This window comes from Manihot esculenta, chromosome 2, assembly GCF_001659605.2.
Source record: "Manihot esculenta cultivar AM560-2 chromosome 2, M.esculenta_v8, whole genome shotgun sequence".
NCBI classification, from domain to species: Eukaryota; Viridiplantae; Streptophyta; class Magnoliopsida; order Malpighiales; family Euphorbiaceae; genus Manihot; species Manihot esculenta.
Genome location: NC_035162.2, coordinates 28027173 through 28040500, shown reverse-complemented (window position 1 = coordinate 28040500; position 13328 = coordinate 28027173). Strand labels below are relative to the sequence as shown.

At 26.7% G+C, this 13328-nt stretch overlaps 1 protein-coding gene across 1 annotated transcript; it reads right to left on the bottom strand.

Annotated features, from left to right (window-relative positions):
• Positions 1-11712: 11712 nt before the first annotated feature.
• LOC110609853 (kinase-interacting family protein) lies at positions 11713-12834 on the bottom strand. Its single transcript, XM_021749679.2, has one exon. The coding sequence runs from the start codon at positions 12788-12790 to the stop codon at positions 11858-11860; it is 933 nt and encodes a 310-aa protein (XP_021605371.1). The 5' UTR covers positions 12791-12834; the 3' UTR covers positions 11713-11857.
• Positions 12835-13328: the final 494 nt, after the last annotated feature.

Below are 13328 nucleotides of genomic sequence, written 5' to 3'. Positions count from 1 at the left end.
TAGATAAATATATTTATCATGACCACTATGATAAAAGAATATTGAATGGCTTACATCATCTTTGAGAAATTATGAATTACTAGATCATAGTATTGAACTGTTTAAGCCATGCTCAGAGATCGCTTTAAACCATATAATGTCAATTATAAATGCATACCAAAACTAGATTTACTATGAGCAATAAATCTTAATGGTCGCTCCATGTAAACCTCTCCATTAAGCTCTATGTATTGAAAGTCATCCTTAATATCCAATTAATGAAGAATACAATAACGTATGGCTGAATATATACTTGCTCTTCTATACTTTATTACTTTTGCACACCTCAATCGTAATTGTGACCTACTAAATATCTTAACTTTAAAAAAATATTAACTTTAAACACAACTTAATCAAATTCATGATTTTAAAATTGTATTTAAAAGTAATTTTTTCAAATTCATGATTAAATTTATAGTTTTAAAGTTGAGTTTAAAAGTAAATTTTCAAATTCATGGTTTTAAGGTTGTGTTTAAAAATAATTTTTTTAAAAAAATTAGGTATATAAAATAATATTTTTTAAAGGTTAGGTGTTTATTAAGTCATGATAAAAGATGAGATATCTAATAGAAACAATATTAAAGTACAAGTGTGCAAGTATGAATTTGGTCATAATATATTGTAGCAAGAAAGATGAGAAAACAAATGAGGTAATTTTGACTATCGAATAAAATGTATCATCGTAACTGATGTAAGTACAACCAACAACACTAAAAATGATGAGCTAGCATTGCCTCAACGATCAATTATAAGGTTGAGATCCGAGAAGTTGAAGGAAGCACTTTAAGGATTATGAAGGGATATGTTGAAACTTTACAAGTTCATTTTGAAGTTGAAGAACAATTTGGTCATTCCAAGTCAATTATGCCGAATGTGTCCTTATTTACAATTCAAATTTTGTATTTTGCATCAATAGATTTCTCATTACTAATTCAATAGCGGGTAGTTATCTATTAATGGGTAATTATCCAAAAGTGGGTAGTGACATAAATCATGAGTCTATGCATAGTAGTAGGTAGTGGCAAAGATTATGGGTTTTATGATGCTGTCATCATGTTCTATTTAGTTATTTAATTATTTTCATGTTTTGTGGGAAGTAATGTTATTTAGTTAGTATAGGTTTTACTTATTTTCTTTTCGTAATTGGATTAGGCTGCCCTAGGGTATATAAGGCATCACTTTTTTTCATATTGTAGACAAATGATCAATTATTCAAAACAATTGTTTTACGCGATACTTCTTTAAGAGCTTAATTGTTCTATTTAGTTATTTAATTATTTCTATATTTTGTGGGAAGTAATGTTATTTAGTTAGTATAGGTTTTACTTATTTTCTTTTCCTAATTGAGCTACGCTGCCCTAGGGTATATAAAACATCACTTTTATCATATTGTAGACAAATTATCAATTATTCAATACAATTGCTTTATGCGATACTTCTTTGAGAGTTTAAGAGAAATCTTAATTTTTGACATTGCATCACGAATAAAGTTTGATACTAACTTGTATGGTTCTTATTCTTACTACTCTTAAAATCAATTAATTATAAGTATTCTTAATTGCATATTAATTAAGAGTGTTTTAAATTGGAGAATTATTTTCTGAACCAAGTTCTTTTTATTAGGGTATGTCGTTTCAGTCTCTAATAGGTTGGGGTTCCGCATCAATTGGTATTAAAATTTGGTTTAATGATAATTTCTTAACAATCATTGGTGCCTTTGTTTTTTCAATTTTGTGTTCATTATTGGCTGAACATATCACTTTGGTTATTTGGTATGTTTTCTTTAATTTTTCATGATCTTTTCCGATTAGGATACCTATTAGAGTCGAATTTATTATTTAGTAGCTATTTAAATCGAATTTTACCCTAAATTTTTGTTAAGGCCGAATTACTATATTTAATGATTTGGTTTGTGATTTCTGCCCTAATTCGTATACTTTTGTTCTAATATTCTTATAATAGTATTTCTATGGTTTTACTTTTGTCCATATAAAAAAAAATACCAAAAGAAGAAAAAAAGATTTGCAAATTTGGATCAATTATTGAAATTTCATTTTAATATTGATACCTACTGATATAAATCATATTTCATATACCTTGAACATATTTCTGAGCTTAGGATTCAAAATATATGTTTGGGTTAGTTTTAGAGCCAATTTGGATAGTATTTTTACAAAATAGTTGTACTTAATACTTGTTGTTTTAAGTGTCTAATTTATTTACTTGTTTTGAACTATTTTTGTTGAGTAAATATTAACATCAGTTAACCTAGGATCGCATGCTTAGGAAAAACTTCATATTAAGCACATCTGTCTCGCCAATGTTGATTCTTAGTTTGTCAATTTGGTATTTTTCTGTCTGTTGGTTCCTTACACTTAGTTTGATAAATTGCACATTGTTGAACATCTAATTCAACTTGGTACACGAAATTTCACTCTTGTGTGCTAAATCAATCTATTTGTTTATTTTTTGTCAGTTTGCATCTAGTGTTATTTTCTATCTTTTCTTGTTAGGTCATTCTTTGCTTTCCTTATTATCTGAATCATACAAGCTTGCCTTATTGAGTTTTTCTTCTGAAGTGCAATTTTGAGACACCAAGTGAGTGCTTGAAAGTTAAAGGCGTGAGTTAAGAGAATTGTGAATTTTTGTACAATGTCTAGGTATAATAATGATGATACTTATGACTCTACGCCTAATCTTAAAGTTATATATAAAGCTTTTATGGTAGCTTTTAGAAGTTAAATTTGAGAATGAATAATCTTGAGAACAGCTTTAGATCTTCAAAGGGCAAGTCTAATAAGGGGATGATGATACACACAATCCATTTATGAAGAAGAAAATGAAGCACAGTCAACCCCTTTCCGAGCCAGAAGGTTCAATGATCGTGTACCCCATATAGATAATAATATGAACTCCAAAAAGATGAAGATTCCAAACTTCAATGGTAAGGCTAATGTTGATGCCTATTTAAAGTGGGAGCGTAAAGTGAAGATGGTTTTTAACTGTCAAAGCTATTTCGATGATAAAAAGGTAAAACTTGCTATCCTTGAGTTTTCAGATTATGCACTAATATGGTGGGATGAGCTTGTGAAATCTAGAAGAAGGAATAGAGAGTTACCCATTGCTACTTGGGAAGAGATGAAGTGAATCTTGAGGAAGAAATATGTGTCTACTTATTACCATAGAGATCTCCATCATCAGTTGGAAAGACTGACCCAGGGATCAAAATCGGTTGATGAGTATCATAAGGAGATGTAGTTGCTCATGATTAAAGCAAACATTGTGAAGGAGGAAGACCAGACCATGGCTCGTTTCTTTAGTGGTCTAAACAAGAAAATTGCTGATATGGTTGATTTAACCATATGTTGATTTGGAGACTTGGTGAACATTGCCATTAAGGTGGAAAGACAAAGAGGCTAAAGTAGATAGGGGAGTAACAGGGCTGCTCAAAACTCCAACAACAAATAGGGTTCCAAATGGAACACCAAGGCTGATCCTAAAAGGTTTGATAAGTCTTCAACTTAAAAAGATACATTACCTTCCAAGAAAATATCTAACTCTCATAGTAAAAATGAACCAGCCCCTAAATCTAATAGGACTAGAGATATTCAGTGCTTTAAATATAAAAGGCGTGGGCATTATGCCAACGAGTGTGTTAGCAAACGTGCCATGATAGTGAAGGGAGATGAGATAGCCTCCGAAACTAATTCTGATTCTAATAAAATGTCACCTTTAGAAGATTGTTTTAATATAGAGATAGAAGAGTATCTTGTTCAGGGAGAGTCCTTAGTGATATTGCATACTTTAAATGTTTAAAAGAAGAGGGATTTAAACAGTATGAAAACATATTTCACACTCATTGTTTGGTAGGTAGTAAAGTCTGTTGCATGATAATAGATTTGGATAGTCAAGTTAATTGTGCTAGTACTATTTTAGTCAATAAATTAGGACAAAAAACTATTAAATACTCTAATCCTTACAAATTTCAGTGGTTGAATGGTAGTAGTGTAAAGTGTCATTTTCTATTGGTAAGTATGTAGATGAGGTTACTTGTGATATTCTACCTATGCAGGCTGATCATATTTTGTTAGGTAGACTATGTCAATTTTATAGGCGTGTTATTTATGATGGGTATAGTAATAGATTTTCTTTTACGTTCCTTGGTGTAAAATATATACTTGTACCATTATCTCCTAAAGATGTATATGTAGATCAATGTAAAATTACAATAATATGTTAAATTATATAAGAGAGGTGAGGGAAATAGGCCAGTAGTAAAAAAAAGGTTTCGAATGGCCTAAAGGAGAGTGACTACATGAGTAAGGGTAAAAATGAGAGATGTGCAGAAGAGAAAATATTAGTGAGTGTGGAGGTAAAAGGAGAGCTGAGTGAGAAGAGTGAAAAATTCAGCAAGTCTTCCTTCTATTGTAAAGAGAGAGAGTTGAAGAAAGTATATTTAGGGAAGAGAACTTTGATTATGTTGTATTTTAGTTTCAATTTTATGATTGAGACCAACCCTATTAATGAATTGCCAAGTTCTTTTCTTAAGTTATTGTAGGATTTTACATATATATTTCCTGAGGAGGTGCCATCTGGGTTGTTGCCCATTAGGAAAATAGAATATCAGATCGATTTTGTTCCTAGAGCTCAGATTCCAAACCGTCTAGCTTACTAGAGTAATCCTGAGGATAGGAAGGAATTGCAAAGGCAAGTTGATAGTTGCTGGCTAAGGGACATATTAGGGAGAGCTTCAGTCCATGCGCAGTACCTGTTTTGCTGGTTCGAAAGAAAGATGGAACAATGCGCATGTGTGTTGATTGTCGTGCAATCAATAGAATAATTGTAAAGTATCGCCATCCTATTCCTAGATTAGACAATATGCTTGAAGAATTATGTAGTGTTGTTTCTTTATCAAAATTGATTTGAAAAGTGGTTATCATCAAATTAGGATGAAGTTAGGTGATGAGTGAAAAATGACCTTTAAGACTAAATATAGTTTATATGAATGGTTAGTGATGCCTTTTGTCTTAATTAATACACCTAGCACATTTATGATATTAATGAACCATATTTTGCATGATTAACTAGGTAAGTTTGTAGTTATGTATTTTGATGATATATTGATTTATAGCCGAAACTTGGATGATCATATTAGACATGTTGAACTTATTCTACATAAGTTGCAGAAACATAAAATATATGCTAATCTTAAGAAATGCACATTTTATACTGATAATATCATATTCTTAGAATTCATTGTTAGTTTATGTGGATTTGAAGTAGATATTGAAAAGATTAAGACTATCCAAGAATGGCCTATACCTAAGAATTCTAGTGAAATGAGATCCTTTCATGGATTAGCAAGCTTCTATAGGAGATTTGTTAGAAATTTTAGCATTATTACTGTACCTCTAAATGAGATTATTAAAAAGAATGTTGGGTTAAAAGGGGTAAAGAATAGGAATTTGCGTTTAATACATTAAAAGAAAAACTTATCACTGCTCCTGTTTTAGGGTTACTTGATTTTTCTAAAACCTTTGAAATCGAATATGATGCTTCTGGGATTGGTATTGGTGTTGTTCTTATGCAGGAAGGTCGACCCATAGCATATTTCAGTGAGAAGTTAGGTGGCGCATATTTGAACTATTCCATCTATAACAAAGCATTCTATGCATTGATTAGGGCTCTTGAAGTTTGGGAATACTACTTGTTGCCTATGAGTTCGTGATTCATACTGATCATCAGTCTCTCAAACACTTGAAGGGACAACGTAAGTTAAACAAGCGGCATGGTAAGTGGATTGAATCGAAATTTTTTTCTCATATAATACAAGCAAGGTAAGGAGAATGTGGTTGTTGATGCATTATAATTTAAAAGAATTACGATTCTGATCTAATTAATTAAATAGGAATTTAACTGAATTTGTCTATGATTTATATAGTTTGTTTATTAAAGTTATGGGCTATAGTTGTAATTTATTTATTTAATTAGTTAAATAAATATTATTATACTAAAACCTTAGGGTTTCAATATAAAATAACCTCTTATGAGAGCTAAATGACATACTTTCGAGACTCCAAAAATTCGTAAGAAAAGGGAGAGAGTTAATACTCAAAATCTTTTCTCCTTCTCAACTCTTAGAATTGTTTTAAGGTATTTCGATTAGTATTTTGTATGGATATCATTAAAAATAGTACATTTGGACGATTTATAATTTACAACAATTCAATCGAGACGAACAATCTCACCTTTTACAGCAAAAAATAAAAAAATATTTATTTTCTTTACTTTTATTGCTTTATTCGCTTAAACATTATTCATATCTGTAAGAAAAATATTTTTTTGCTGCATTTAATCCGATTAAATCTCAACACTATATTTTATGAAGGCAATTCTAAAGAAATTTTTAAAAAAATTAAAAATTAAAAATTAAAAAAGAATTATCACTTTGCACTTTTAATCAAATTTAATCCCAAATATTGATCTTTATTAAATTTCAATTCACCTTCCTAATTTTAAAACTTTAATTATTAAATTAGTATTTCAATTTTAATTAAAAAAAAGTGAGAAAGAAAATTTTAATTTTAATTTTAATTTTAATCTAGTACATTTAATCCTATCTTTTAATATTTAGTCACTTTAGTTTTTAATCATAAGATTAAAAAGTAGTTGAAGTAAAGAAAAAACAAAATAATCCCATTTAATCTTAATATTTGATTGTGGTTCTTTTTATTTACAACTTTTAGATTATTGGTGAAGATAAAGACAAATGTTTAGTAAACTATATTTAAATTTTACTGTTTATATGTAAAATGACTAATAAGGGTATATATAATATAATTTATTTATATATTATTAAAATATATATAATTAATAATTATATATATATATATCATTTAAAAATATGGTTATTAATAAAATAAAATTTATTTAAAAATTTTACTATTTAATTTCTATAATATTTTAAAAAATTTATTAGTTAATTCTCTATTTTGAAAAATATATTAAAATATTTTTAAAATTTTAAAAAGTCTAGTAATTAATTTTTTATTAATTTTATCTATTAAATATTATAAAAAAAAATAAAATATACTTAATATAAAGAGATTAATTAATAAAATTTTTAGTAATTTGAAAGACTAATTAATAATTTTTTTAAAAAGGATTAAATAATAAAATATTTAACGGATAAAATTATTGAAAGAAATAATTAATAGACTTTTTAAAATATTAAAAATACTTTAATGTATTTTTCAAAATTAAGAGTTTCACTAAGGAGTTTTTCCATAGGAATTAAGTAGTATTTTTTAAATTTAATTTTATGTATATATATATAACTAATATAATAATTTTTATAATATTTATATTTATTTTATGAGTATAAATAATTTATTATTGTGTATTAAAATTTATGTTAATATGAAAATTTATAATTAATAAATATAAAAAGATAAAATTTAATTAATTAGTAAAAAAATTAAAATTAAAATTGATCGAAAGGCTGATAAGGAAGTTACCAACCATATAAATTATCCGTATGGGAGCTGATCAGTCAAATGAAAATGATAAATCAAACGCGTCTTTTAATTTTATTCAATTTTTTATTAATTTTAGCTTAATTTAAATTTTTAGTGTTAATTTTAACTCATAATCAAAATTAAAATTGTAGACGACTAATATGACAGTTAAATATTATTGATGTGACTAAAAATTTTATAGTAAAAATTCAAAATTTTTATATATTTATTAATTATAGTATAATTTTAAATTATTATTTTAATTATAATCGATTGACTAATTTTAATTTAAATTATTTTAAATTAATATTTTTTTACTTAATATAATAAAAAAATAATATATTTATTTATTTTATTTAGTATAATTTATGAAATTTTTTCTTTATTTCTCATGTTATATTTTTAAATGTATTTATCAACATTATTTATGAAATAAATATAATATTTCATAATTAGAAATATTATATTATTTAAAGCATTATTGTAGATAATTTTTACTTTTCCTCAAATTAATTATTTTTCTTAAAATTTTTTGTGAGCTTGTGTAATTAATATTTTAAAAATGTGAAATGTTCTGTATATCTGTACAAAAGTTAATTTATGTGGTAGTAGAAAAATATCAAAGTAGATGTATATAAGATTATCTTTAATATTTTTACATGTTTTTTTAATATTCCCTAAAGAAATAGTAGCAGTTATATATTTTTTATTAAGAAAAAAGTATAAAAAAACATATATTATTCTTTCATTCATTTTCATTTCAGAATCTATTATTCAATTTGTATTAAAATGGTATATGTCATATCATGCCATTAGTAAATAGTAGTAACTTTTTAATAAAATCAATAAATATTGACATAGTAATTAAAATATAATTATTAATTAAAAAATAAAATCATAAAAAAAATAAATTATGATTTTCTTCATTTTCATTTTAGAGTTTGTTTTTCAATGTATGTTAAATTAGTAACTCGTAATATGAGTTTCGTATCAATATTTTTTACGACATCTAAAAATTACACTTTTTTATTAACAGCGTAATACTATAAATACTATTTTGATACAGATTAAACTATAAATCTTAAAATGAAAAAATAAACAGGTAAAACCCAGCACTCCGAGGCTTAGCCTGATAGAAAGTGCATCCTTGTAGCCTTGTGAAGTCAAAGGTTCGACTCCCCCACCCCTATTTCAAAAAAAAAAACAGGTAAAACCTGATAGGGTTAATACTCACGCTATGTGAGTTTCAACCAGTACTTAAATGTCATTTGAAATACTTATACTTAAATATTTCCTAATAGAATGCGGAGAAATTACAACCAATAATTAATATATGTTTTACTAAAAAAGAAAATATAATTAATAAGAGATATTATGTTAAAATTGAGTTGAAGTAATATAAATAATACATTATGTTGTGACAAATTATATTTATTTAGTTTACTTAGTATATATTAAAATAAATAAATGAAAATATTAAGTAATCAAAAATTATTTTTGACTAATTTAGGTTAAAATTAGTCGGCTGGCTATGCTTGAAATAAAAATTTGAAATTAAATTATCATTTATAAAATTGAAAAAGTTTAGATTTTTCCATTATAAAATTTTTATTCACTTTAATGATATTAATATTCATGCGATATCAGTCGCCACATTAGGAATCCTAATTTTAATTTTGACCGTAGATTAAAATTAACATTAAAGTTTTAAATTAGGTTAAAATTAATAAATAAAAAAATTTTAGTTAAAATTAAAAAAAAAAAGCTAAAATTTTGGACTTTTTACGGTTTTTATAAAAGTGCTACATTTTTAATTTGGTGAAAATGTATATAGCATTTATATTTGGTGTCACTTTATATTATATTCAGAATCAACTTATATATTGAAAAAAAAAATATCGCCCTATATTGACGTTTAATAATATATATTTATTATAATATAGAAATTACTTTTTATTAAAAATATTAATAAAATAAATTATTAATATAATTTATAAGTGATGTTGCGAAAATTAAATTGATGATTTGTTGGAACAGAGCGGTGTTGTGATTGGTTAAATCAAATTGATAAATGTGAGGTAGTAGGTATTCACGACAGCTACTTCGATATTTGAGTCAGTATACTGAAAAATAAAATGAACGTAATGAACTATTTAGAATTTTAGTGTGATAGAATAGCGTGTATTTGTCTCTATGATCCTTCACCTTTTATACTGTAAGATAAAGATAAATATAATATTTTTTAATAATATGACAACGATGTAATTGGTTGCTTGATAAGGGATATCACCAGCAAATAGGTCGGTGATCCCGTGACTACAGATACGATGAAAATACGTCTGCTTCATTGATCACTGGGGGCGTGTTTTCTCTATTATCTGGAGCAAAGAAAATGATGACTCTCTCATTGGTAGTGATATTAATAGCAACTCTAGAACTTTCGGTCATTTTGAAAGTGAAGGAAGATGATAGGAAATCGGTCGAGATCCAAATGAAAAAAAGGGGATTCAATGGGATCCTCCTGACAATAGAATCAAATGATATTGCAGAAATTAGTTTGATGACGTGGCCAAAATGGAACAGTACTGCGATTGGTCAGAATCTACAATGGAGACAATGTGAGGTGGTGGTGAGTGTCCACGACAGCCACTCTAATGCTCAAGTCAATATCTCGGCAAGTAGTTATGGTATACTAAATTGCTTAGAGCTTTAGTGTGTGAGAATAGCGTACCTTTATTTCTGTTGTTTTTCTCTCTTTATATTATAAGAGATAGAGATAAATATAATATTTTTCTGATAATCCGATAATAATGTAGTCTACTGCTTGATATAGGACATCGCCAGCCATTAAGTTGAAATCCTGTAATTACAGGCGTAATGCAGATATGCTAAGTTATATCTGATAACTATAACTTTATATCGAGACTCATACTGTATATAGAAGGACGAGTCTTCTGACAACGATATGAGTATTTAAAGTATTCATATCTTCTCTTTTTTGTGTTGGTCTGTGTTTCTTATATATCCAATTATTGTCACGTCCTACTTAATAGCAATAATTTACCTCTTATTTGAATAGATGTTATGTCACATAAAAAATAATCTTTTTATATTTTTAATAATAAAAAACTATATAAAATTCACATTTTAAATGTTATATAAATATTAATAATAATTTTTCAATGAATGTGATAAAAGGATTGTTATTTATAAGAATAAATATTTATATTTAGTTTAAAAGTAATAAAAATATGAATAAATTAAATTTATTTAAATTTTATTATTAATTTACTTAATATAAAAGAGTCAATTAAATTATATTTATATTTAAATTGATTTTAAATAAATAATTTTTTATAAATAAAAACAAATTAAATTTTTAATAAATTTCAATTTTTTTCTTAAAAAAATTATACCAAGGTTACTATATATACCATAACAGTAACAATCTGAACATTCGGTTCGGTTCAAAATCGAATTAAGCTGAATAAATCGAAAATTGAAATTTAAATATTTTTAAAAATCAAACTGAATCGATTTTAGTTAAAAACTGAATCGTCTGATTCAATTCAATTCGATTTTATCGATTTTTATTTTTAATAAATTTTTTATTTTTACACTTATTTTTAATATTTTAAAATTTAATCGAAATATTTTAACTTTAATATGATCAAATATCTCTATATTATTGAAAATAATATATTATTATTACTGATCGATTCGGTTGATTTTTTTAATTTTTTTCTGATTAAAATCAAATCGAAATAACTAAAATTTTTAAAATTAAAAAACAAATCGAACCAAAATAAATAAAAAATTAAACTAAAATTTTAAATTAATTTAATTCAGCCAATTTTTTTAACTTTAACAATCCTTCAAAAATAATAAAAAAAGCTTTTCATTGAATTTTTAAAAATATATGAATTATTTAATATATTTTTAAAAATATAATAATTAACTAATTAATCTTTTCAATATCATCATGTATTAAATAATACATTTTTCAATATTTAATAGTAAATCTCTTCATCCTAAAATGTAAAATTGTAATATCAAAATTTAGTTAACATACACAGACAATTTTAAAATGAGTTGAGATGTTGAATTCACTACATCTATTCATTAAATTCCTTAATTATGAAAATGTTGTGCTAATTTCAAATTTACTAAGTGGATAGCATATTTCTTAATACCTCTTGCCAAGAAGCTACACTTTCTTCCATTTTCCGAGAAAGTACAAATCTATCCAAGACTAAACAGAAAATAATAATATATGTAATGCAAATTTAAAGGAGGAAAAATCAAGTCGCAGAAGAAGATGAAGTGGGAGAAGCTATGCCCTTCACCACTCTTTCCCACAACCACCACCAGTTAGTCACTCTGTTTGACCCGCTACGACCGCCGCCACCACCACCGTGACTTTTTACCCCGACAGCAGGTTCACTTCTTTTCTTAAACCTGAGCCTCTCCAGTTTAAAACAACCCATCAAACCTGCTTTCTCATCCTCTAAATTTTCTTGGTTGAGCAGCTGCTGGTAATACTCCTTGTTCCTCTTCTCCAACCCATAAATCTGGCTCTGAAGATCCTCGATTTTCCGATTAAGCATCCAAACCCTGTGATCTTCTCTCATCTTCAACACACACCTTGCAAGTTGAGCAGCTTTCCTCTTCAAGAACATTGCCTCCGACGAGAGCCCTTTATTCTCTTCTACCAGTGCAGCCATCTTACACCCCAACATCGCATTTTCATTCAGTAAATACATCCTTTCTGACTCTAACACCTCCAGTAGCTTCTTTAAAAGCTCTACTTTTCTCCAAGATTCTTGGCATTCTTGCTCTAATATATCTTCCTCCACGCTCTTCATTACCAGATTGGCTACAATCTCATCAACTTCAAATTTGGGTTCTGATGATTCTACACCACCTTGAGTTTCATCATGATGATGCAGGATTTTCCCATCGTTAAGGTCAGCTTCTTCTGCTTTTTCATGGAAGCTAGAAGCGGAAGATGTTAGAGAAGAAGAGTATCGCAGCCGGTGGTTGTTGCCTTGCATATTCTGGTTGCTACGGTCAAGCAAGGTGATGTAGGCATTGTACAAGTCGTGAAGAAGTTCAAGAAGCTGAGGACGTCTCCGGAAAAAACATTCAGCACGCTCTGAGAAGGTGTCGCCGGCGGCCGGCTGCTCTGCTTCAAGAAACGTTTTAATTCGGTGGTGGAGATCTGCCATTATCATTAAGCAGAGAGAGAGAAAAAAAAAAATCAATAATCACTTGAAATGATGATGGTCATGAATATATATATATATATATATAGAGAGAGAGAGAGAGAGAGAGAGGGGTAACATTTAATTCAGTTTAAAACAAAGGGACCTACTCTTGTCCGGCCTTCAGCATTTCAAATCTCCAACACTGACATATCTTTTTCTTCAGGAGTTAATAAAAAAAATTATATCTTTTATTAATTTCGAATATAAAATTTATAACAAAATATATAATTTATACTTCACATTTTTTAGAAAAATCATCTTATTTCTTAAATTTAGTTTTGTGTTATTTATTTTTTCAACTTTTAAATAATAAAATAATTTAATTTTTATACTTTATATGTAATATTCACGTTTTATTATATTATAAATATTAAATTATTTAATAATTAAAAATTGAAAAGATAATATATATATTCTCTTATTTTATAAAGGTTAAATTATTTAAAAATTAAAAATTAAAAAAATAAATAGAATAAAATTAAAATGGAGAGATAAAATAATTTTT